The sequence below is a fragment of the Lutra lutra genome, chromosome 17 (genome assembly GCF_902655055.1).
Source record: "Lutra lutra chromosome 17, mLutLut1.2, whole genome shotgun sequence".
In the NCBI taxonomy this organism is placed as follows: domain Eukaryota; kingdom Metazoa; phylum Chordata; class Mammalia; order Carnivora; family Mustelidae; genus Lutra; species Lutra lutra.
The window spans coordinates 53,233,304-53,258,761 of NC_062294.1; the positions used below are offsets into that span (position 1 = coordinate 53,233,304).

The 25,458-nt window shown below is 51.0% G+C and overlaps 1 protein-coding gene across 5 annotated transcripts in view; it reads left to right on the forward strand.

The window, feature by feature from the left end:
* The window catches only part of MYH14 (myosin heavy chain 14), a 99,053-nt gene that overhangs the window by 67,525 nt on the left and 6,070 nt on the right, over positions 1-25,458 (forward strand). For all 5 annotated transcript variants that reach the window (XM_047712535.1, XM_047712536.1, XM_047712539.1 and 2 more), the window contains 14 exons: positions 938-1,150; positions 1,678-1,822; positions 1,957-2,163; positions 4,144-4,248; positions 4,341-4,493; positions 5,677-5,925; positions 10,364-10,576; positions 11,660-11,872; positions 12,680-12,841; positions 14,336-14,464; positions 15,087-15,175; positions 15,259-15,382; positions 22,172-22,380; positions 25,037-25,145. In XM_047712535.1, coding sequence (XP_047568491.1) covers positions 938-1,150; positions 1,678-1,822; positions 1,957-2,163; positions 4,144-4,248; positions 4,341-4,493; positions 5,677-5,925; positions 10,364-10,576; positions 11,660-11,872; positions 12,680-12,841; positions 14,336-14,464; positions 15,087-15,175; positions 15,259-15,382; positions 22,172-22,380; positions 25,037-25,145 — 2,320 coding nt within the window. The remainder of the gene's footprint in view (positions 1-937; positions 1,151-1,677; positions 1,823-1,956; positions 2,164-4,143; positions 4,249-4,340; positions 4,494-5,676; positions 5,926-10,363; positions 10,577-11,659; positions 11,873-12,679; positions 12,842-14,335; positions 14,465-15,086; positions 15,176-15,258; positions 15,383-22,171; positions 22,381-25,036; positions 25,146-25,458) is intronic.

The window sequence follows — 25,458 nt, forward strand, 5'->3', positions numbered from 1 at the left end:
GTCGCAATTATGGAGCACCTACTGTGTGCGCCCCGTGTTATGAATGCCTTCCCCCGCCCCGCCCCCGCCACTGTGTTTCGTGCCCTCTGAGAACCCTTGATTATAGGTGCAGCCCAACATAAACGTCAGTGTGGAAAAATGTGTGTCTTAAAATCAGCGGTGCGCCAGGTGTGTGTGTGGTTAAGAACCCGCACCCTAGTCTGACTTCTGGGTTCAAGCCATGGGCCCGCCCCTTTCTGGGCACCTGACCTCACCCACGTGCCATTGGCCTCCCTAGCCAATTTTTTCATTTGTAAAATGGGGAGATTTTGAAGCTATTCCTAAGGCTATTATGGGGATGAAATCTGCAACTGCCTTTAAAGGACGCCTGGGGGCTCAGTCTGTTAAGCATCTGCCTTTGGCACAGGTCATCATCCCAAGGTTCTGGTATCAATCCCCAGGGTGGCTTCCCTGATCAGTCTGGAGAGCAGGGGATCCAAACCCCAGTCTTCATGACTCCGTGAGCCATTTAAACCCCCAGTCAGTGCTGCCCCTCAATTCAGCTTCTCTTTGCAAGAGGCTGTGTCTCCTTGGGGTCATGAAGCCGATCAGATGCTGGGGTCAGCTCATAAACTTGCTGACCGTGTCACCCGGGCCAGGACTTTCCCACTCTGTACCTCAGTTTTCTCAGTGTGATCATTAAATGAGATAATTAAGTAAAGGGTCCCCTGTGGCAGGGGCTCAGTACGTGTCCCTGTGATTACTCTTGGTGTCATCCCCATTTTACAGCTGAGGAAACTGAGGCTCGGGGTAGTGAGACATGCGCCCAAGGGCAGAGCTGGGATTTCAGCCCGGGTTGGGCCACCCCCAAATCCATACCTGGCCTCCCCGCCCCCAGAAATCATCCCTGCCCTTCGCCTGCCCCTGTACCAACTCCATGGTCCTTGTCCACCCCCAGGGCGGAGGAGGAGGGCGGCGCCCGGGCCCTGCTGCTCAAATCCCTTCGGGAGGCGCAAGCGGGACTGGCTGAAGCCCAGGAGGACCTGGAGGCTGAGCGGGCGGCCAGGGCCAAGGCAGAGAAGCAGCGCAGGGACCTGGGCGAGGAGCTGGAGGCACTGCGGAGCGAGCTGGAGGACACGCTGGATTCCACCAATGCGCAGCAGGAGCTCCGGTGAGGCAGCCGGCAGAGCCTGGGCACCAGCTGGGCGCCACGCAGGGAGAGGAGAGGGGCTTTGGAACGAGCCCCCATCCACACGGAGGTTTAGACTTTCACCGGTTGTTTATCCAGTATTGGCTGTACAGCTCGGCAAGGCTGGGGACAGAGATTCATCAGACCCAGGCATTTTCCTCAGGGACTCCCGGTCTGGGGGAGGCAGAGTCGGGCAAAGGGACCCACTCCAGAACAAAGTGTGCTTTAAGGGAGCAACACAGGACATTGTGGATGATAAGAGCGAGCCCCTAAACCATGTCTATGGAAGGAGGTCCAGGAAGATTTCCTTGAGAAAGGGACTTTTGAATAGGGTTTTGAAAGGTGAATAGGAGTTCACCCTTAAAGCCACACTCCTCCCTAGGTCACCACCCAGATCCCTTAGGGAATGTAGAGTGAGGTCCTCATCCCTGAAGGGAAACAATAAAAAGAGGCACATCCCCAAAGTCCCTGCCTTTCTTTATTCTGAAATTGTGTTCCCTCCACAAAAGGTCCAAGAGGGAACAGGAGGTGACAGAGTTGAAGAAGGCTTTGGAAGAGGAGACGCGTATTCATGAAGTGGCAGTTCAGGAGCTGAGGCAGCGCCATGGCCAGGCGCTGGGCGAGCTGACGGAGCAGCTGGAACAGGCCCGGAGGGTGGGTTGGGACAGGAACGGGGGGTTGTGGGGGGCTGGCAGAGGGAACAGCCAGTGCCAAGGCCCTGAGGCAGGAGGGTGCCCAGTCCGATTGAGGGAGGAGGCATAAATCTTTACTTGTCTCTCCCTTGCCAGAGCAAAGGTACCTGGGAGAAGACCCGGTTAGCCCTGGAGACCGAAGTGTCAGAGTTGCGGTCGGAGCTGAGCAGCCTGCAGGCCTCACGGCATGAGGGCGAGCAGCGCAGACGCCGCTTGGAGTCACAGCTGCAGGAGGTGCAGGGCCGGGCTGGTGATGGGGAGCGGGCCCGAGCGGAGGCTACGGAGAAGCTTCAACGAGTCCAGGTAAGTGGGGCGGCTAGGGCAGGGACCCTCTGTGGGCTTCCGTTAGGTCCACAGCAGCCCTGTTGTCCCTTCCAGCTCTTCCAACATGATCACTCACGAGTAGCTAGGATTCCGTGAGCAATTACTATATACCAGATATCCTGTGTATTTCACTAAATCTTTCTGACTCTCCTAATATTGTTCCCCTTGTACATATGAGGAAACTGAGGCCCAGAGACCTGAAACTGATCGTCTGAGATCCCTCAGAGCCAAAACCTGAACCCAGGCATGCCTGATTCTATAGCTCTTAACCCTACCATGACCCCCCACCCTCCAAGAAGCCTTAAATAATCTGTATTCTGATTAAAAAAAAAAAAAAAGCCTAGTGTGGACACATGCAACTGTGTGGGGATGATATCATACTGTGACTGTTAAAAGAAATGTGGGCTTTTACATTTTAATTTTATTATGTTTCTTTAGATGGCTGATACTTATATGTTACTGAAAATACAAAGAAGCAGAAAGAATGAAGGAAAAAAATGACTTTTTAAAAAATAATTTGTTTTTAAGTAATCTCTACACCCAATACAGGGCTCGAACTCACAACCCCGAGATCAAGAGTTGAATGCTCAACTGACTAAGCCAGCTAGGGGCCCCAGGAAGAATGATTTTTTTTTTTTTTTAAAGATTTTATTCATTCATTTGACAGACAGAGATCACAAGTAGGCAGAGAGGCAGGCAGAGAGAGAGAAAGGAGGAAGCAGGCTCCCTGCTGAGCAGAGAGCCCGATATGGGGCTCGATCCCAGGACCCTGGGATCACGACCTGAGCCGAAGGCAGAGGCTTTAACCCACTGAGCCACCCAGGCGCCCCGGAAGAATGATTTTTAATTGTCCAGTTCCTCCAGGGGAAAACACCATGACAGTTAGTTTCCAGATTAAAATGTTGTGTTAGTTAGGGTCAAAGCTAAACTGACATATAGCAAAGGCATCCCAGAATTCATCAGCTTAAGTAAAAGACGTGTCTTTCCCTCTGGAGAAAGAGACTCAGGGTAAGCAGTGAAGGCCAGCAGGATGCTATGCACCACAGGTTCACTTAAGATCCAGGTTCCTTGGCCTTGTCATGCCACCATCCCTGAGAGCATTGCCCTCACCTTCAAGTCAAATCTGGATTATGGGCACATCCATGCTCCTGCTTAGAAAGGGGAAAGAGAGGGAGTGGCAAAATTTGCATATGCCCCTTTGCTTATATCCCATTGGCTGCCACATAACCACATGATCACAGCTAGCTACAAAGGAGCCTGGGAAATGTAGTTTCTAGCTGACAGGCACAGGCCTAGTGAATAGACTATCATAGTGGGATCATGGAAGAGTGGCTCTAGGGGGGACAGCCAGGGTCTGCCCCAAATAGAATCATGCTAGCCAGCGGTCACTGTACTAAACATTTTACATATCACACACAGAAGAGTGACACCGGAAGTAGAGTTTGGGGGCTGATAGCAGGAGTTCCAGCACTAGAAGATTTCTTCATTGATAGACATGTTCTGTATTTGTGCGATCTACTTGGCCCCCAAATACTCAGAATGTAGGGAGCAAAGCTGAGGAGGTGCATTTTTCCTTTTATTTAATTTTAAATTTAAGTAGTCACGTATGGCTGGTAGCCGCCATATTGGACAATACAGCCGTAGAGCCATCCTGTCTGGCTCAGTCCCACCTCTGGTAGCTGTGTCATCTTGGGCAAATTTCCTAACCTTTCTGTGCCTCAGCTTCCCTCTATGTCAACTGGGAATAGTGCTATTGGTGTGTGAAACCTGTGGGTTTCTTTCCCCTGGAGAGTGAGGGCCATATGGAAACTCTGCGTTTAACTGTTTGAGGAACCACGGGGCTGGTTTCCCCACTTGACATCATCGCCACCAGACCAGTGTGGCAGGGATTTGAGGGGAGAGAAGCGGGTGGGGTCAGCCGGGTGGAAGCCGCCATTGGAAGGCGCCCCTTCCCCGCAGGCTGAACTGGAGAACATGTCTGCAGCCCTGAGTGAGGCCGAGTCCAAAGTCATCCGGCTGAGCAAGGAGCTGGGCAGCTCGGAGACCCAGCTACACGACACCCAGGTGAGGCCAGCGCCCCACACCCAGCCCCTTTCCCCCATGCCTCCATACCCTCTGCCATCACCTGTCCTCCATTCCCCCTCCCCCATCTGCAGGAGATGCTGCAGGAGGAGACCAGGGCGAAGCTGGCCTGCGGGTCCCGTGCTCGAGCCCTGGAGGCTGAGGTGGTAGGGCTGCGGGAGCAGCTGGAGGAGGAGGCGGTCGCCAGGGAGCGGATGGCCCGCGAGCTGCAGACTGCCCAGGCCCAGGTGAGCCGTCCTGGAGGGCGACCTCGAGGGGCCTCCAGTTCCAACCCACTCCCCCCGGGTTCCCCAGCTCAGGGATGGCCCCATTGCCCACCTGGTCCTAGGCCAGATCACCGGGAGACCCCCATTCTCATCTCTGATTGTCCCTCAGCCCACGGCCTGTCATTTCAGACCCCACCCTCCTCCCCCGACTCTTGTCTCACCCCTACTTTGCATCCACATAGACCTAGACCCAGTCAGGCCTCATCCTTGCCTCCGGTTTCTCCCCTCCCAGCTCATCCTCCCCACGGTCTTCCTGCCACAGAGCTGCCCCTTCTCCTTCCCCTCTCACAGCCCTCCCTGGCTCCCAGTACCCCCAGGATGGAGCCTTTGCCTCTCAGTTGTGCCTTTGCTGGCCCTTCCATGTCATTAGCTGTGTTGATCTCTCACCTCCTTCCACTTCACACGAGAAACCCTTTTCATTCTTCAGGACTCAATGTCAGCCTCTCCTGTTGTGGGAGGTCCCTCACCGCCCCACTCTGAGCTCCCACACCCTTTTTTCTCCTTGTCCCCATTCCAGTCACCTTGGGCTGGAACTCTCTCTGCCCATAGGTCTCCCCCCACCCCCAGCCAGAATATGAGCTCCTTGAAAGTGGGACCCTCTCTGAGTTAGATCTTGGTCTTCAGCACAGGCCAGCATAGAGCCTGATATATACGACGCCTGGAAAAATCCCTCTTGAATGCATGAGTGCTGAATGCATGCCTGAAAATACCTTTCTTCAGCCGGCAGACTCCTATGCATACTTCAAGACCCATCTCAAATGCCCCCTTTTCCAGGAAGTCCCTCTTGGATGTTCTAAGCAAATTCTAAGTTCCTCCTGTGGGCCCTCACGGCTCCCATGCTTCCCTAAGGCTCCCTGCCTTAGCCTCCATCACCCTGGTCTTGATGCTCAGTCTCCCCCCTTAGAAGGGGGGTTCCCCCAGGCCAGGGTCTAGGTCCCATTCATCTTCTGGGTCCCAATGGGAAGAAGCTGAGGTTCATAGAACTTGCAACCACAACCCTATCCCAAGGTAGAAGAACCCAGTGAGAGTCACCTCCCTCCTCTGGCCTCAGTCTCCTCCTCTGGGAAGTAGGGCACTACCAGATCACACCTTGGTTGCAGCCATGACTTCCCCCCACACTCTGTCTCCTCCTTCCCCCACCCAGCTGTCAGAGTGGCGGAGGCGCCAGGAGGAAGAGGCGGGAGCACTGGAAGCAGGGGAGGAGGCGCGGCGCCGGGCCACCCGAGAGGCTGAGGCCCTGACCCAGCGCCTAGCAGAAAAGACAGAGGCCGTTGAGCGGCTGGAGCGGGGCCGCCGGCAGCTGGGGCAGGAGTTGGATGATGCACTCATGGACCTGGAGCAGCAGCGGCAGCTCGTGAGCACGCTGGAGAAGAAGCAGCGCAAATTCGACCAGGTGGGGCCCCTCAGGTTGGGGGGAGGGGGAGTTGGGAAGCTCTGTGACGCTTCTGCAGTCATTGCAGATTGGGTGACATGTGGCCTCACAGCTGAGCTATGAACGTGGGGGAACCCTCGGGCAAGATGCTTCTTCCCTCTAAGCCTCTGTCAGATAAGACCCCCATTCATCCTGCTTTATGACTCTTGTCCCAAAATAATTCTTGGTAGGGCCCACCTTTTTTTTTAAGAGAAAGAGAGGGAACTCACATGTGAGCAGGGGAAGGGACATAGGAGAGGGAGAGAGAGAACCTCAAGCAGGCTCCACGCTCTGCACAGAGCCTGATGCAGGGCTTGATCCCTGGACCCTGAGATCGTGACCTGAGCCAAAAGCAAGAGTCAGAGGCTTAACTGACTGAGCCACCCAGGCGCCCTGATCGTGTACCTACTGTTACTCCCCAAGATACCCTCAAGGTGTATCAGGGCGTGCTAACCAGGAATAAACGAAACAACACATCTTGCTCCTGTTGCTGGCCCACTGTGTAACTCAGGCAAGCTCCTTTTCCCATTTCAGCCTCAGTTTGCCCATCTAGGAAATGGGGATGGTATTAAGCATCTGGCAATCTGAGGATGAAGTAAAACTCATAGGACCCCATAGCATTAGGAACCATCAGGCAACCCTGAGGTTCAAATCCCAGCTTGGCTCCTCCTGGCTGTGTGTGGCTTGGGTGAATTGCCCAATGTCTCTGTGTCTTATTTTCTTCATCTAGAAGATGGGAGAGTCATTACTTTTGCCTTCATTTTTGAAGGATTTATCATTGGCTCTTGATTTCTAGGCAAAGAGTTTATGCTTTAAGCACTTTGAAGAGGTCATTCCATTTTCTGTGGCCTCCATTGTTTCAGATGAAAAGTTCGCAGTCATTCAAATCCTGTGTTTTTTATAGGGAATATATGTTTTCTTAGCTGGTTTACATTTTTTTTTTCTCTCTATCTTTGGTGTTTAGCTGTTTGGCTATGATATATCCAGCTGTGGGCTTTTGAATTTATCCCACAGCTGTGGCTTGTGTTGTTGATCAAATGTGGAATTTTCAGCCATTATGTCTTAAATGTCTTTTCTGTCCCATTCTCTCTCTTTTCTCTTCTTTTCAGACTCCAAGCACACGTATGTTTGACCACTTAATACTGTACCATTGATTATCATGGCTCTATTTGTTTCTCCTAGAATTTTATATAAATTCTTCTCATATAAATCCTTTTGTTTTTTAAAGATTTTATTCATTTATTTGAGAGACGGAGACCACAAGTAGGCAGAGAAGCGGGCAGAGAGAGAGGAGGAAGCAGTCTCCCTGCTGAGCAGAGAGCCCGATTCAGGGCTCGATCCCAGGATCCTGGGATCATGACCCGAGCTGAAGGCAGAGGCTTTAACCCACTGAGCCACCCAGGCGCCCCTCATATAAATCCTTTTGATTGGGTTCTTTCATTCAGAATTATTTTGAGAGTCATCCATGTTTTTGCATGGATTAATAATTAATTCCTCGGGGCACCTGGCTGACTCCATTGGTGGAGCATGCAACTCTTGATCTCAGGGTCATGAATTCAAGCCCCACATTGGGCGTAGACATAACTTAATAAAAAATTTTATTTTAGTAATTATTTGTTCCCTTTTTTATTGCTGATAAAAAGCCACATTTAAAAAAAAAAAGATTTTTCTATTTATTCGGCAGAGACAGACACAGTGAGAGAGGGAACACAAACAGGGGAAGTGGGAAAGGGAGAAGCAGGCTTCCCACTGAGCAGAGAGCCCGATGTGGGGCTTGATCCCGGGACCCTGGGATCATGACCTGAGCCAAAGGCAGACGCTTAACAACTGGGCCTCACCCAGGCACCCCTCAATAGACCACATTTTGAAGACCATTAACTGGTTGTACATTTGAGTTGTTTCTAATTTGGGGCTATTATGAATAAAACCTTAGTCTTTCTAATAGGATGTGGTGGTTTGAACTCGCATTTCCCTAATGAACAATGACATTGAGTATCTTTCATGTGTTTATTTGCCCTTTATACCTCTTGGGTGAAGTGTCTGTTCAAAGTTTCTGTCCATTTTTTAAAATTGCTTTGTTTCCTTTCTTTGCTTTGTTTTTGGGGTGGGGGTTGCTTCTTTTATTATTGAACTGTGAAAGTTCTTTATATTTGGTGAATACAAGTTCTTTACCAGATGTATCGCTTTGCAGTTATTTTTGTCCTGTCTGCGGCTTGACTTTTTACTCTTCATGGACTTTTTCAAAGAGCAAGAGGTTTGAATTTTGATGAAGTCCTATTTATTAATTTGTCACTTTGTGGGCTCTGCTTGTTAGAGTTGTGTCTGAGGAGACTTTGCCTAACCCAAGGTCACAGAGGTTTCTTATATTTTTTCCAGAAATTTTCTACTTTGCAGTTTCATATTTAGATCTGTGATCCAGCTTGGGTTAATTTGTTTATATTGTGCTCTCATGGCTCCAAATTAATTTTTTATATATGGCTACTGAATTGTTCAAACATGGCTAGAAATACTCTCACTGACTCATTCCTTGCTTTAAAAATCAGGGAGTGACAGTTATCCAATCTTCCCTTCTCTTTCAAAGTTGTTCTGCTTCTTCCAGGTCCTTTGTATTTCCACACGTATTCTAGAATCTGTTTGTCAGTTTCCACACACAGAAAGGAAATCCTCTTGTTTGGGAGTGTGTTGAAGCTACAGATTAATCTGGGAAGAACTGACATCCTAATAATACTGATTTCTCACCTAGGGACATGATACATGTGCCCACTTATTTAGATCTTTACTTTTGGTACTTTAAAAAATTTTTAATTTATTTACTGATAGAGAGAAGGAGAAAGCACAAGCAGGGGGAGTGGCTGGCAGAGGCAGAGAGAGAAGACTCCCTGCTGAGCAGGGAGCCCCACTCAGAACTCAATCCCAGGACCCTGGGATCATAACCCAAGCCGAAGGCAGACATTTAACCAACCGAGCCACCCAAGTGCCCCCTTTTAGTACTTACAAGTGTACATCTTTCATATCTTTCATCAGATTTATTTCCAACCATTTCATATTGTCAGTGCTTTTTTAATTGGTTCTGGTTTTGGCACCTGGCTGGCTTAATCAGAAGAGTGTGGGACTCTTGATCCCGGAATTGTGAGTTCAGTCCCACACTGGATACAGAGATTGCTTAAATTAAGCAGTTCTGATTTTTATTTCAGTTTCTGATTACCACTATATAGAAATACAGTAGATTTTTATGTATTGATCTTGTATCCTATAATTTATTACCTAAATTCACTTATGAGTGTTAGTAAGTTTTTTTTAAATAGATTTCATTGGATTTTCTATATTGGTGACCCTATTTTCTATGAATGAAGAGAGTTTCACATCTTCCTTTCCTTTTTCTTCCCCTTTTCTGTGGGTCTCCAAATACCTCTGTGTTTGACTGCTTGATGCTGCCTTGCAGGTTATTATAGCTCTGTTAATTTTTTACAGTCTTTTTACCCCCCCCCCCCCATTTAGATCATTTCTATCAACACCGGCTTTCAAGTTTACTGGTTCTTCTGATGTGTCCAGTCTGCTCTCAGTTTCCTCCAATGACTTTTTGATTTCAGATATCATGCTTTTCAGTCCTGGCCTGTCTGTCTTTCTTTCTTCCTTTCTTTCCTTCTTTCTTTCTTTTTTTAAGATTTTATTTATTTATTTGGCAGACAGAGATCACAAGTAGGCAGAACAGCCGGCAGAGAGGGAGAAGGAGAAGCAGGCTCCCTGCTGAGCAGAGAGCCTGACTCAGGGCTCAATCCCAGGACCCTGAGATCATGACCTGAGCTAAAGGCAGGGCTTTAACCCGCTGAGCCACCAAGGCACCCCAGTCCTGGCCTTTCTAATTGGTTCTGTTTTAGTTTCAAATCCCTTTTGAAATAACCTTGGATCTTTACCCATCATATCCATCTGGTCCTGAAATTTATTAATCATCTTTAAAGTCCTTGTGTGATGATTCCAATGTCAGTGTGGAGGTTATCTGTTGGTCTGTTTCCATGGATTGTTTCTTCTCTTGACCGTGAGCCCTATTCTCTTCCCTTTTGGCGGGTCTTGCAAGTTTTATTATTATTAATTTCTGTGTCTTAAAAAAAAAACAAACAGCCAGGGTTGAAGTACATTTTAAAAATGATGTACACATTTTTGGCACCACTACCCCAGGAGGAAGAAACACCCTTTCCTCTGCTGGGTTTCTAGAGTGTGAGGCTGCTCAGTTTGATCCACTCAGAAGTTGGACTGCTCTGGGACACAGTTGCGACTTTAATCCCTCTATCTTCCTCTTGTGTCTCCGCCTTTGTCTCCCTCTCTCTCTCTCTCTGTCCCTGGTTGCTCCCTCTTCCCCATCCACTTGTACACTCCCTTCAGCTAATTTGTTTCCCCCATCCCCTCTCCCTCACCCCGGAAGCTCCTGGCAGAGGAGAAGGCCGCTGTCCTGCGGGCAGTGGAGGAACGTGAGCGGGTCGAGGCGGAGGGCCGGGAGCGCGAGGCTCGGACCCTGTCTCTGACTCGGGCTCTGGAGGAGGAGCAAGAAGCACGGGAGGAGCTGGAGCGGCAGAACCGGGCCCTGCGGGCAGAGATGGAAGCACTGCTGAGCAGCAAGGATGATGCTGGCAAGACGGTGAGCAGAGGCCCCCACTCCCCAGCGTATACCTGTGGGCTGCCGCGGGCACAGCTGACGGTGTGTGGCCCATAATAGCCACGTGCGTGCTCTCATGCACGGAACATGAAGGGAACCAGCCATCACAGCACCGTGTTCACGCCCAGCCCAGAATGGGAGGAGAGCCCCTTACCAAACATGTACTCCCATGACCTATACAGAGGGTGAGGAGAATCTTCCACCAAACACACATGTTCACACATGCAGGAAGTAAGGAAGGCCATTCATCAGCATGCATGCTGATGTACAGATACACAGAATCGTCCAGAGAACATGAAGAGAATTTACCACAACATAACAGCCTGAGAACCGTGCCCCAGACATGAGTTTCTGCACATGCACAAAGGCACATAAGCTCGTGTTAAATGATCACTGTGACTAAGGCTGAGTCAGGGAGGGGCTCAGGGCCAGCAGTGTGGGTAACAAAGAGGCCCGACAGGCCAAGGGACACTTCTCTGGGAAGGTGACAGTTAAAGGAGAGGCATGTGGGGAGGGGGGGGCGGTTCTCAGAATTCATAAGCCCAGGTCTGACTTCACAGGGTGTTTGGAATTTTAATTTACAACTTCCGAGAAGGTCTGAGAAAAGAAATCATAGGAGATAGTGCGATGGTGTGATCCTGGGGGTCCCACACAAATCAGCACTCGAGGCTGGCGCGACACGCCTTCAACCCATGTCCACACAGGATGTCCCCAAAGAAGCCCCTTAGTGAAGTGAGCTCATGATGCAAAAATCTCAAAGCCCGTGAGGAAGTTCTCTACCGTGAGCAAGTGTCAGCTGAGCTAGCTCACACTTGAACTGGACTCTCAAGGGCTTGGGATCACAGAACTTGCGTGCAGAGGCAACTCATGCCGTGTTTTAGGATTCAGAATGAGATACGTGGTAACTTGCTGCCTGGGAAATGGTGAATGAAGGAGCGAACCAGAATGTGCCCATCACCTTGACCATCAAAGCTTCCCTCATTCTGTCCTAGGATAAAGCTAGGATCCTGGCCTCCCACTCCCCGTGCCCCCGGGGCCCAGAGCTCACCCTCCTGTCCCCACCAGGCGCATGAGCAGGAGCGATCCCGCCGGGCGGCAGAACAGATAGCCAGTGACCTGCGAGCCCAGGTGACAGAGCTGGAAGACGAGCTGACGGCCGCGGAGGACGCCAAGCTGCGGCTGGAAGTGACCCTGCAGGCTCTCAAGGCCCAGCAGGAGCGCGACCTGCAGAGCCGGGACGAGGCTGGCGAGGAGAGGCGGAGGCAGCTGGCCAAGCAGGTATGGGCGCCCATCCAGCTGGGAGGGCTCTGGTGCCTGCAGGCTAACAGAGGAGGCGAGAAAGCCTCAGTCACCTCCCTGCTGCTCCAAGTTGCTTCCCAAGGCCCTCCTACTGGCCAGCCCACTCACCCACCGGAACCTGTGAACTCACACGCATGTCCCATTGACCGACTGACATACCCAATCGGACATCATCACCAGACAATTCACCCAGCATCTCTCTGGGCATCCGCACAGCCCCCCACCCACGCACAGCCTACACAGCAGCACCTCTGCTTCTCCACCCGCCCAGCTGCCCCTTTCCAGCAACTTCCTCTCCCCAGCCCCCAGCCTGCCCCAGTGCTCCTCCATCGCTCAAGGGCTAGCTCCTCTGCACCCCTTCAACCACAGTCTTCCTTGAGCGTTCATCCCCCTCTCCCTGGGCTCGGCAACGTCCATTCATGGCTTGGCCAGTGGAGGGACTTCCAGTGCTCTGCAGCCGGCTGGAAGCTGGATGCTGAGCATGGGAGGGGCAGGGCAGCTCTGAGTGTAGAAGGACCTTCCTGAGCTGTGTGGGTAGGGGTGGGCGGGGACACATATGGGAGCAGAGCAGAGGCTGGAGTAAAGGGGAAGAGGGAAAAACCCAGAGCTGGGGGCTCTGGGGAGAAAGAGCTGGGATCCCTTTGGAGCCTAGAGAAGCAAGAGGGCAGGCGGAGTGGCGCTGGTGGCCTGGACAGTGGCTGGCCGGTGGACGTCTAGGTCCCGAGCAATGTAGAGGGAGCCTGGGCCTCTGGTCCCCAAAGCCTGCCCCTCCCGACCTCTCCGCAGCTGAGGGATGCAGAGGTGGAGCGGGACGAGGAGCGCAAGCAGCGCGCCCTGGCCGTGGCCGCCCGCCAGAAGCTGGAGGCGGAGCTGGATGACTTGAGAGCCCAGAACGCGGCCGCCCAGCAGGGCAAGGAGGAGGCGGGGAAGCAGCTCCGCAAGATGCAGGTAGGGGTGGGGCTCAACCCCCGGGAGTGGGGCGGGGCGGGGGGGGGGGCACGCGAGCCGCTTTATAAACGTACACGCGTCAAAGGCTCACTTGCTTCTTTTTATATTTTTTATTGACTTTACTTAAAATCCTTAGCTTTGAAGTCCAATTTCTTCATTCTATTTAACCTTTTGAAATGGAAATGACTTAGGGTTCCTCCCCTAATACGAAAGTTATATCTGGTGGTTTAAAAAAAAAAAAAATTGGCGAGGCGGTGGGAGTGCCTGGATGACACAGTCGGTGGAACACGGGACCCTTGATCTCAGGGTCCTAAGTTCGAGCCCCAGGTTGGGAGTAGAAATTACTTGAGAAAAAAAATTTTAATGATAATGATGTGTCCGTGTAAAGTCTAATTTTTAAAAAAAGGTATAGAACTGGGCTGTCCAGTACAGTGGGTGCCAGCCCCATGAGGCTGTTGGGCATCTATGATGTGGTGGGACTGAAGTCCAAATTACCTGCTGGATTCTGAAGACTTAGTACAAAAAAAAAAAAAAGTATAATATCTCAATAATTTTTACAGTGATTATAAATAGAAATAATAATATTTTGGATATTGGCTAAATAAAAATAGAGCGTTTAAACTACTTTCACCCATTTCTTTTCATTTTTTTAATCTGGCCACTAGAAAATGTAAAACAACGCATGTCCTTGCAGTATCTCCCCCAGGGCAGCGTTGGGATAGAAAGATCCCCTCTTCAAAAAGTAAAAATTCCCCACTACATCATCCCCGAGAGAGAACAGAGAACGTGCCTGCCCTGAAAAGCTATTATTATGGAGCAAATAATAATATTAATAACAACGATGCTAATTGTCCCGCTGGTAGTACCAAGCCAGGTGCTGTCCTCACTCTCCCCTCTACAGAGTTTTTGTTAACGGTGGTGGACATCAGGTTTGTGTTTTATTTCTGTTTAAGAGCCACTGAGAAGTCTTACACTGGCACTTTGACACACACAGCGGTGTGGCCGCATAGCAAAGTGACTAGGAGGGAAACCCTGGGGCCAGATGGCCTGGGTTCAAGTCCTGACTCTGCCATTTACCACACTTGGCTTGTTGGGGAGCCTCTCTGCCTCAGTTGCTCCACGTCTACACTGGGGAGGGAGCCAGTCTCCACCAGCTGGAGCTGTGAGGATTAAGGGATTCCGTACGCGTATATAACGGAGGCTGGCCAGGGTAGAGGTTCAGTAAGTGTGCGCCAGCATTAGTATTACGGTTATGGCAGAGGCTAAATACTACACCCATTTCATGCTTATTTTAATTTTAAGGTGTTACTTTTTTTAAACTGGAGGTAGCCGAAGCCCAGAGAGATTGGTAGGGGTTGGTCCAAGGTCACAGAGCAAGGGCCTGGGGTCGGTTGCAGAGCTTTGCTTGAGGTCCTGCAGGGCTGAGGTGAGGGTAGGGGCCTCCCGGTGAGTCACACCCAGGCTGCGCCCGCTCACTCGCTTCGTTCCACCCAGGCCCAGATGAAGGAGCTGTGGCGGGAGGTGGAAGAGTCGCGCACTTCCCGGGAGGAAATCTTTGGCCAGAACCGGGAGAGTGAGAAGCGCCTCAAGGTGCTGGAGGCGGAGGTGCTGCGGCTACAGGAGGTATTGCCAGGATGGGCGTGGCCCTGGAAGTGGGGTGGGCGGGGATTGGAGGCAGAGGATGGGCGGGGCCCAGGGGATTGGAGGGGGCGGGCCCCTGGGGATGGGGGGGCGGGCCAAAGACTAGGCTTGACGGCGCTACTGGGGATGGTTCTGGGTCGGGGGAGATTGGAGTCAGGAAGGCTGGGGAGAAAGGACAAGGCCTGAGCTAGGGCCATGGGGGTGCAGGGAGGAGACAAGGCAGAGAAAATAAAGGGTCAACATAGGACTGTAAGGAGGCAGAGGAGGTAAGGAGAGACCTTGGGGGTTAGGACCTGTGACGACACGGTGGGGCGGGGGAGATGGCTGGAGGAGCAGGTTGGAAAGGAGATGCTGAGCTCAGTGAGGCCATGCCGAGGGGGAGGGGCTTGGGAATGGACATGAGTCAGAGCTCCAGACACAGATTCGGGAGACATCTGCCTGTAGATCGAAGTTCATTCCAAGGTTGCCCACGGGTGGTGTGTTCGTGTGCACTGAAGACGAGGCCAAGAGACTTGAGGTGTGAGGGGCAAGGAGGCCGGTGCCCAAGTAGCGTCACCCCACCACTGCTGACCACTACTGACCACTACTCCCTCGGTCATCACAGGAACTGGCCGCCTCAGATCGTGCCCGGCGGCAAATCCAGCAGGAGCGGGACGAGATGGCAGACGAGTTGGCCAATGGCAGCCTTAGCAAGTGAGTGGCCCATCGCAAAATGGAGCAGGGCACCCTCCTTGGCCCTCGCACCCTCTCAGCTTCCCTGTTCCCGTTCTCCTTAGGGCAGCCATTCTGGAAGAGAAGCGTCAGCTAGAGGGGCGCCTGGGGCAAATGGAAGAAGAGCTAGAGGAGGAGCAGAGCAACTCAGAGCTGCTCAATGACCGCTACCGCAAGCTGCTCCTGCAGGTGAGCACCGCCGCACGGCCTCTGGACCACCTGGGACCCCGCTGACCCGGGCCTGTAACCTTCAGCCCTCTTATTCAACAGCTAAAGCAGAAGGGAGTGTCTGGGTTGGGTTCTAATGGTTGAATAGGAGTTCTGAAGGAGGGGATAGGCAGTGGTGCATTCATTCAGTTGTATTTCTGAGGCTTCTCTAGGGCTGGATCCAGAGATGAATGATGTGGGTTCTCTGTCCTGCTAAGTTCTCTGGGAACATAGACATGGAACTACAGTGTCTATGGGTGGGGTGGCATGTGTGATAATAGAAGGATCTTGGGCCCAGCAGATGGACAGAGATAGAGAGAGAATGGGGGAAGGAGGGAGAGAACTTGCTCCAAGAATCATAAGAAGGTATGTGGGAGAAGGAACATTTGGCTGGGGTTTTAAGGCATAAGTAGGAGCTAGACAGACAGAGAAAAGCATATTTTCATTTGTATATTTATTTATAAATACTGTCCGAAACTTCTGGAGGCTCAGGTCCTCCAGGTCCACCTGGGTGGTGCTGGGGACCTGGCAATGGATCATTCCAGGTCTCTGCCTTTAAGGACATCCTAGTCTGATGGAGGAGATGGACTATCCCCATACAGAAATATAGATGAAAGTGAAGGCAGCACAAGACACTGTGAGAACCTAGAGGAGACTACTGACCCAGCCTGGAGGTTGGGGGCTATCAAGGAAGACTTCCTGATAGAGGAGATATCTTAAAAGATCTTGAAGGAAGTTAAGAGTTTGCCAGGCAGGCAGTGGAGGGATGGGATTTCCAAAGAGAGGCCTTTGGAAATAGTGGAGATGTCTCCACTATTTCATTAATTTATATTTTATTTGAGAGAGAGACCATGTGTATGAGAGGGGGCCGGTGGGAAGGGGCAGAGGAAGAGAAAGAGAATCTCAAGCAGGCTCCATGCCCAGTGTGGGGTTGATCCCACACCCCTGAGATCATAACCTGAGTCAAAATCAAGAATCGACACTTGACTGACTGAGCCAGCCAGGTGCCCTCATTATTTTTTAGACACATTTTGAGGCCTCTCAGGAACCATGCCCTGATCCTGCTGGGGATGCAGGGAAATGTTAAGACCCTAGTTCAGCCCTTGGGAAGCACCTAGACCAGTAGGAGAGGCAGTCATACTCCAGGATGATGAGCTCACTCAGTGAAAGCCCAGTCATATACAAGGCCCCACACTCTGCTCCCCGGCTAACTCAGACCTTATCTCTAACCCTTCTTTATCCCTGGTTGACTCTGCTCCAACCACACCAGCCTCCTCACTATTCCTTGACTCTGCGAGGTTTATTCCTACCTCAGGGCCTTTTCACTTGCTGTTCCCGCCTTCTGGGAGAGAGCTCTTATCCCCGACCATCCTATGTCTCATTCCCTCAGAAGAGCCTTCCCTGACCACCCTGTGTGAATCAGCCAGCTTCTCTTCCACAGTTCTCCTCCATTCTCTTTCCTTTAATCTCCTTCATATCACTTACTGCTACATGGCACTATATTATGTATTTACCTGTTTGTCTGCTCTCCATCTCCCCACCAGAATGTAAGCACATTGAGGGGTGCCTGAGTGGCTCAGTTGGTTAAGCATCTGACTCTTGATCTTGACTCAGTCTTGATCTCGGGGTGGTGAGTTCAAGCCCCACGTTGGCTCCATGCTGGGTGTGGAGGCTATTAAAAAAAAAAAAAGTAAGCGTTTTAAGAGTAGGGCTTCTGTCTTAATTGTGATCACTGTTCTACCTTTGGATCTAAAACAGTGCTGGGTGCTCATTAGAAATGAGGTAAATAACCCAATACATGCTCTAGTGAAGGGCACTTAACCCAACCTGCATCCTTGGCTGTTAGTGGAAAGGAGGACCTCTTTAAAAAATCAAAATGGGATGGGGGGCAGGTTGGTGTGGTGTGCCTGGGTGGCTCAGTCAGTTAAGTGTCTGACTCTTGGTTTCAGCTCAGGTCATGATCTCGGGTTCCTGGGATTGAACCCTTTAGTCGGATCCCTACTCGGCAGGGAGTTTGCTTCTCTCCCTGGGCCCCTACCCCCTGCTCACACGTGTGCACATATGTGTGCTCTCTCTCTCTCTAAAGTACAGTAAATAAGTCCTTCAGGGCACTTGGCGGGCTCAGTCATTAAGCGTCTGCCTTCAGCTCAGGTCATGATCCCGGGGGTCCTGGGATGGAGCCCTGCATCGGGCTCCCTGCTTGGCAGGAAGCCTCCTCCTCCCTCTCCCACTCCCTCTGCTTGTATTCCCTCTCTCACTGTGTCTCTCTCTATCAAATAAATAAATAAAATCTTTTAAAAAATTAAAATAAAGTACAGTAAATAAGTCTTAAAAAAGTCAAAATGGGGGCAGAGCACCTGGGTGGTTCGGTTGGTTAAGCATCTGACTTCAGCTCAGGTCATGATCTCAGGGTCCTGGGATCAAGCCCCACATTAGGCTCTGCACTCATCGTGGCGTCTCCTTGGGACTCTCTCTCCCTCTCTTTCTGCCCCTCCCCACTTCTCTCTCTGAAGTAAATAAACAAATCTTTAAAAAAAAATCAAAATGAAACTTAAAAAGACACAAAAATGGAGTTACAAGAAAATAGCAAATATTGAAGACAGGCAAAGAAGATCCAACATATGGTAATGGGAGTTCCCAAAGAAGACAACCCCAGGAAGAGGAAAGAGCAAATAACCTGAGAGGATGACACAAGAACTTTCCTGAAATACTACAGTTGGAAGCTCCGTACCAGAGGAGCACACTGCAGTTGGAAGCTCCGTACCAGAGGAGCACACTGCAGTTGGAAGCTCCGTACCAGAGGAGCACACTGCAGTTGGAAGCTCCGTACCAGAGGAGCACACTGCAGTTGGAAGCTCCGTACCAGAGGAGCACACTGCAGTTGGAAGCTCCGTACCAGAGGAGCACACTGCAGTTGGAAGCTCCGTACCAGAGGAGCACACTGCAGTTGGAAGCTCCGTACCAGAGGAGCACACTGCAGTTGGAAGCTCCGTACCAGAGGAGCACACTGCAGTTGGAAGCTCCGTACCAGAGGAGCACACTGCAGTTGGAAGCTCCGTACCAGAGGAGCACACTGCAGTTGGAAGCTCCGTACCAGAGGAGCACACTGCAGTTGGAAGCTCCGTACCAGAGGAGCACACTGCAGTTGGAAGCTCCGTACCAGAGGAGCACACTGCAGTTGGAAGCTCCGTACCAGAGGAGCACACTGTGTATCCAAGGACACTGACCTACCAAAACTGATACCAAGGTGTGCGTGGGTGGCTCAGTCAGTTAAGCATCTGCATTTGGCTCAGATCATCATCCCAGAGTCCTAAGATCAGACCCCACATCAGGCTCCCCATTCAACAGGGAGTCTGATTCTCCCTCTCCCTCTGCCCCTACTGCCCCCCCCTCTCAAATAAATAAATAAATAAATAAAACTGATACCAAGACAGATGCTAGTAAAACTATTGCACAAATAAGGGCGGGGCAGGGAGGTATCCTTAGCCATCTAGGAAAAAATGCCTGTGATCTATGAAGAAAAGAAAATTTGATTGTCGTCAGATTTTTGAGAGCAAGACTTCGTGCTGCAAGAAAATGGAAGATATAGTTAAGATTCCCAGCATAAGACGTGAGCCATGGATTTTGCACCCAGCAAGACTTCCTTCCAAGTATAAAGGACACAGAAGAGGTGTTAGCATGCAGAAGCTCAGCGGCCCTGTCCCCACAAGTGATTCTTGAGGAATCTACGAGGCTGGCGGTCCTCAAAGTGGCCCCAAGGCTGGCAGCATCAGCGTCACCTGTGAACTTGCTGGAAATGGAAGTTCTTGGGCCTCGGCCAAGCCCGAGTGAGTGAGGAATGCCAGAGGTGAGGCAGCAACCTGTTTTAAGAAGCCCAGTGGGTTCTGACGCATGCCGCCTCTGAGAGCCAGGTCCGGGTGATCGGAATCATTAGAGAGACAGCAGCGCCAGGGCGTAATGAGCGACAGTTTGCTCATTGTTCTAAGACTCAGTGAGGGCTGAAAAGGAATAAGGAAGGTAACAGCTGTCTGCTCAGTTGTGTGTAGTGCAATTATTTTTAAATTAAGAGAATGGACAAATATGTAAAAAAACAAACAAACAACCCTGTATTACTAGATTGAGTAATTATATTGGTAAGGACAGTATTCATGTCGTGTTTCTGAGACTATCATGTGTGCAATGTGGGACAAAGTCAGTGAGTAAAGACGGCATCTTCACGTCCTGTTGCCGCCTGTGTCCGTAAGCGCGTAAGCACCTAAATGTAGGTGGGTCATGAGGAGAGGCTTAACTAAAATCAAACAAAACTCTGTGGTTCTGAATTGGACTTGGGCATGTTCATGTGAACTTGTGAGGTATTTTGTAGAGAGCCATCCTATCTCTGTCTACTCAAAAGGCCTGAGAACAGTAACCAGTCCAGTAGCTGTGAGCATCTCCGGTACCCAAGTTTGCCATCCAGAAACGCCAAGTCCCGCTAAAAGAGACTACAGCTTCTTTACAAATGGCTGATTCCAGATCTGAAACAGGAAATAAACAAGAGGAGACTGGGGCCTGCTGGTCATACCTCACCTTAGTCTGCTCAGGCTGCCGTGACAAAATACCACAGCATTGGCGGGGGGCTCACACAACAGACAGTTATCTCTCACAGTTCTGGAGGCTGGGAGTCTAAGATCAAGGTGCCAATGAGGAAGATTTTATCCTGAGGTCTCATCTGTTGGCTTGGAGGCAGCCACCGTATGTGTTGAGAGCTCTCTCTTGAGGCTCCTTATAAGGGCACAGATGTCATCATGGGGGTCCCACCATCGTGGCCTCATCGAACCCTAACTGCCTCCCAAAGGCCCCATAACAAGACCCCACCACATTTCACAAGATCAGCACATTGTGGGTTAGGACTTCAACGTAGGAATTTTGCAGGAACACAAGCGTTCAGTCTACAACATACCAGTTATCGAGGGAGCTAGCATACTTTTTTTTTTAAGATTTTATTTATTTATTTATTTACTTGAGGTGGAGGGGGAGAGGACAAGTAGGGGGGAGCAGCAGAGGCAGAAGGAGAAGCAGACTCCTCGCTGACAAAGAGCCTGATGCAGGACTCAGTCCCAGGACTCAGATCATGACCTGAGCCAAAAGCAGACACTTAACCAACTGAGCAACCCGGGTGCCCCGGGAGCCGGCATATTTACATCAAAAAGCACCTACACGTCAACCAGGAGAGGCTCCTGTTGGCCCCAAATGCAGCAGTTAAAGCTTCTACAAGGATAATAATCACAACTGCTTTAAATCAGTCCGGTCTGTTTAAACCCATGAGGTCAGTGATTTTCTTCCACTACTCATTAGTCACTATATGTGTTTCCTAGGGCACCCATAACAAAGTCCCCCAAACCAGGTAGCTTCAAAACAACAGCAAGTTAGGGGCACTGGGTGACTCAGCTGGGTAAGTGTCCAACTCTTGATCTCAGCTCAGGTTTTGATCTCAGGGTTGTGAGTTCAAGCTCCACGCTGGGCATGGAGCCTGCTTAAAAAATAAAGAAAGTGTATTCATATTGTTTTTTTTTTTTTTTTTTAAGAAACATAGACCAGAGTTTTAAATGGGCAAGATTCAACTGTAGGATCTATACCTTCATCTTGGAGGGATAAAACTTGAAAGAGGAGCAAAGAAGTGATGACCGTGACAATGAGGACAGTGTGCTATTTGATGGGGAATGGTTGGGGTTGGTATTAGGGTGGTCAGGTGCTGGGCCTTGTGAAACGGCACCGTTCTGTTTCTAAACCTGGGTGTTTGCCTTTCGACGTCCGAGGTCATGGACTTATCAGTTTCTGACTTTCTGTATTACAGTTTCATTTTCCAATAAAAAGTAAAAAAAAAAAAAAAAAAGAGCATATGCTAATCACTGTGTCACTGTGTTCCTGTGAGAGCCCAGTGAAATAAAGCATGAATCAGCCTGAACCTGACTCACTTCCTTAGCCCCGGCGAGGACCTCAGTCAGAGCACGAGCTGAATAAATCAACAGGAACTATTATTAGGGGTGTGTTTACACATTCTCAATGTAGTAGCTGCTGTTTGTTGAGCTGGCATTTTTTAAAAGATTTTATTTATTTATTAGAGAATGAGCAGTGGGGAGGGGCTGAGGGAGAGAGAAAGAGAAGCAGGCTTCCTGCTGAGCAGGAATTCCCATGGGGGGCTGATCCCAGGACCCAGAGATCATGACCTGACCTGAAAGCAGATGCTTAACTAACTGAGCCACCCAGGCATCCCGAGCTGACATTTCTTAAAATGACCCCGCACGTCACCCATATCAGAACCATCTGAGGTGCTTGTTGAAAATGTGGATTCATGGACACTCCTCTGCCTTCCAACCCTGGATCAGCTGGAAGCAGAACTTCTGGGGGGAGGAACCCTGAAGTCTGCATCTTTTTCTTAAGCTCCCCACATAATCCAAGTGCAAACAGAAGTGTGATAACCCTTTGAATGGACTCATTCACAGTCAGAGGTAGAATTTATAGCATTTAAACAAGTTTGTGATAGTCCTGTGGACTCATTAAAATATAGCAGAAAGCTATCGGAGAGGTGAAAACACGGGGCTGGCGCTGTTGTTGGCTGCTAATACAATCAGGGAAAATACATCCTGTTTATTGAGTATCTAGTATGTCCCAGGCTCTGTGCTACACACTTAACCTTTGTCAACTCACTTAATTGTGGGACATGCCTGAATTTACCTACCGTCTTCCCTCTGAGACTCTCCCATGATGGTTCTGCTTTTCCCACTGCTACAGGTGGAATCACTGACTACAGAGCTGTCAGCTGAGCGAAGTTTCTCGGCCAAGGCAGAGAGCGGGCGACAGCAGCTGGAGCGGCAGATGCAGGAGCTCCGGGGGCGCCTAGGTGAGGAGGATGCTGGGGCCCGGGCCCGCCAGAAGATGATCATTGCAGCCCTTGAGTCTAAGCTGGCCCAGGCTGAGGAGCAGCTGGAGCAGGAGAGCAGGTAGGTTGGGGGGGGCACACAGCTGGAGGGTGGTCCCCACATTCTGATCAGGGAGATGAAGGGGAGCCGTGTTACAAGCCCCTGGTTTAGAAACATCCTAAAGATGTCATAATATTAATGATTGCTGATTTCCTCTATTATTTAAGATACTTGGGGCTACAAGTAACTGTACTCCCACTAAGAATAAGATTTAAACAGTAATTTTGTAGGGGCGCTTGGATGGCTCAGTCAATTGAACATCTGACCTTTGGCTTTGGCTCAGGTCATGGTCTCAGGTCATGGGATCGAGCCCCATGTTGGACTCCACACTCTCCCTCTGCTCCTCTCTGCTCCCATACAGTCTCTCTCTAAAGTAAACAAATCTTCAAACAGTAATATAGCAGTTAGCTCTAGCTGCATAACAAACAAGCCTAAAGTTTAGTGGCTTAAAACAACACCCATTTCTTACTGCTCATGAGTCTTTGGCTGGCTGATAGGTTTTGCCGATCTGAGGGTGGGAGCTTCATTCATGTGTCCGTACCTGAGTCAGCTAGATGAATGCTGATCTTGGCTGGGCTTCCATTTGCTTAATGCCTTGCCTGGAATGGTGAGGCTCACTTGTCCCTGCTGCAGACTGGCCCAGGATTGTTCACATGACAGAGTCCAGGTTCCACGGGTGAGGGCAAGTGTTAAAGGTTTCTTGGGGCCTAGACTTGGAACTGGTACAATGTCACTTCTGCTGCATCCTCCTGTCACTAACGCAAGTCGTGTCGCCAGCTCGGATTTAAGGGAATGGTGAAATAGATTCTGTCTCTTGGTGCGAGAAGCTACAAAATCCTATTGCAAAGGCTGTGGGTAGAGGAAGAGGTGAGAATTGAGGCCATTTCTATCCTAGGCAGAGCAGTGGCCTTGGGGACATGTATGGGAAACGTGGTGTTTCCAGGGTGTTTGGAGGAGGGTGACTGGTCCTGAGAGCCTGTGACTCAGGAGAGGGATGGGAGGCAAGAGCCTTGAATGCCAGGCCAAAGAACTCTGTCTTGGGAAGATGGAAAGCCATGGATATCTGTGAGCCAGAGGGGGTGGGGGTAGGGTCAGTGCTGGGTGTAAAAAGTCCTCCTGGGGATCAAGTTGGGAGCAGACTGGAGGACAGAGGCTGGGAGCTGGGAGGCTAGAGAGGAGGCTGGGTGATTGTGGCAGAGAATGAGGCCTAAGCTGAGGTTAGAGAGTGAGGGTAGACATGAGGGGATGAAAAAGAGAGAGAGGCAGAAGGGGTAGAGCAGGGTGCTGATAGGCTGTTGTGGGTGTAGGGAGAAGAGGACAGTGTTACAGTTAAGTCCCAGTGACTGGGGGAATAGTGGGGAAACGAGTTCACTGGGGAGTATGATAAACATGGGGTCTCAAGGACAGGCAATGGGAACCAACCCCAGAGGGTCATGGGAGAAGGTGTTGTCATCCCAGGGCCCAGCCAAGGGCCCAGGGGCTCACAGGAGATGTAGTTTGGGGTCTCTGGAGAGGCCTTCCAGAGGCAGATGGATATACCACTCTGAGCTCTTTCCCCTCCCCCATTATACAGACGGAGAAACTGAGGCTCAGAGGGTGTTAATGACCTACTCAAAGTCACCCTGGGAGCAAGGAGTGGCTGGGGGATCTGTAGTTCAAGGAGCCTCCCCCACCGCATCCCTTTCCACAGCTTGAGCCCTCCCACTCCCCTAGCCCCATGTCTGCCTCTCAGCCCATCTGAGGCTGCCAAGCACCACCCATCACTAGGGGCCCCTCACATGGACTTCACCCCGGGTGTGATGGTCCTTGCAGGAAAGGATAGAGGAGCCAGGGTTGTGGATGGGGAAATTTGGGGGAAGGGAGGGAATGGCAGGAGGTGGGGATGGCTCTGGTGTCTGATCTGCAGATCTAGGGGGAGCACAGGGGGAGAAGGAACTAGTTGGGGAGAAGGCGCTGAGCCTGGTGAGGAATATGAGGGGTGTGGGGGGTGTGGGGGGTCTGGTGGATGATCGAGGCCGGGGGCCTACCTGGCTGGAGCCCAGGAAGCAGATTTAGCAGATGGCTGGGGAGACCCGGGGTGCTGATGAGCTTGTCCAGGGGAAGCATGTGTATGAGAGGGAAGAAGCAGCCAGGGTGGCTGATGGAGATGCTCTGGGCTTCCAGAGTGTCCCCCACACACTTGTGGACAGTGGAGAAGGGAGTTGAGAGAGAAGGGACAGGCCAGGTCAGGTGGGAGAGCACAGCCTTGAGCTGGGGGCTCGGGCCAGAGAACAGAGAGGAGGGGACAGGACAGAGTCCAGGGGACATCAGGACAGGGTGAGCATGAGGCAAGGAAGGAAGGGGCAAAGATAATGCCTTAGATCTGACCTGGGGACTGGTGGTCAGTGAGGCAGTTCCCTAAGAGGAGGACTGGGGTGCACAGTGGGGTATGGGAACTGGTGTAGACATGAGCCACTTTCAGGAACATTGAGCACCTTGGTACAAGTCAAGGACTAGATGCCGTGCAGTCGGGAGCCTGGGAGCCATGTCTGGCCTGTATAAACTGTGGGAGCCACTGAGGGTGGGAAAGAGGGACGAGGCCACTGCAAAAACAGGACAGCAGCCCCTGGACAAGGCTGAGGGGACAGAAGCCCACATGAGCACCTCTCCTCATTGCCTCCTTCACACCCCTCTCCAGGGAGCGCATCCTCTCCGGCAAGCTGGTGCGCAGGGCCGAGAAGCGCCTGAAGGAGGTGGTGCTCCAGGTGGAGGAGGAGCGGAGGGTGGCTGACCAGCTCCGGGACCAGGTGAGCCACTGACGTTTCTGGGGAGCAGCGGGGGGGATGGTCTCCGCTGACAGAGACGTAGCCCATGCTGTCTGGATGCAGTGAGTTCCCATCATGAGAGGCCACGTGTGACCACCATCCTGGGGCTTGGTACATCAGTGGAGAGCTGGCATTGGTGACTTTGCGATCTGTCCATTGTGGGATCGAGGACAAGTCCTGGTGGGGACCTGAGACAGCCAGGGAGAAGGAAGAACTGAAACCCTACCCAGAGGCTAGGCCGGGGCTAAAATCACAATGTGTAATGTTTACAGAATGCCTACTGTGGGCCAGGCAC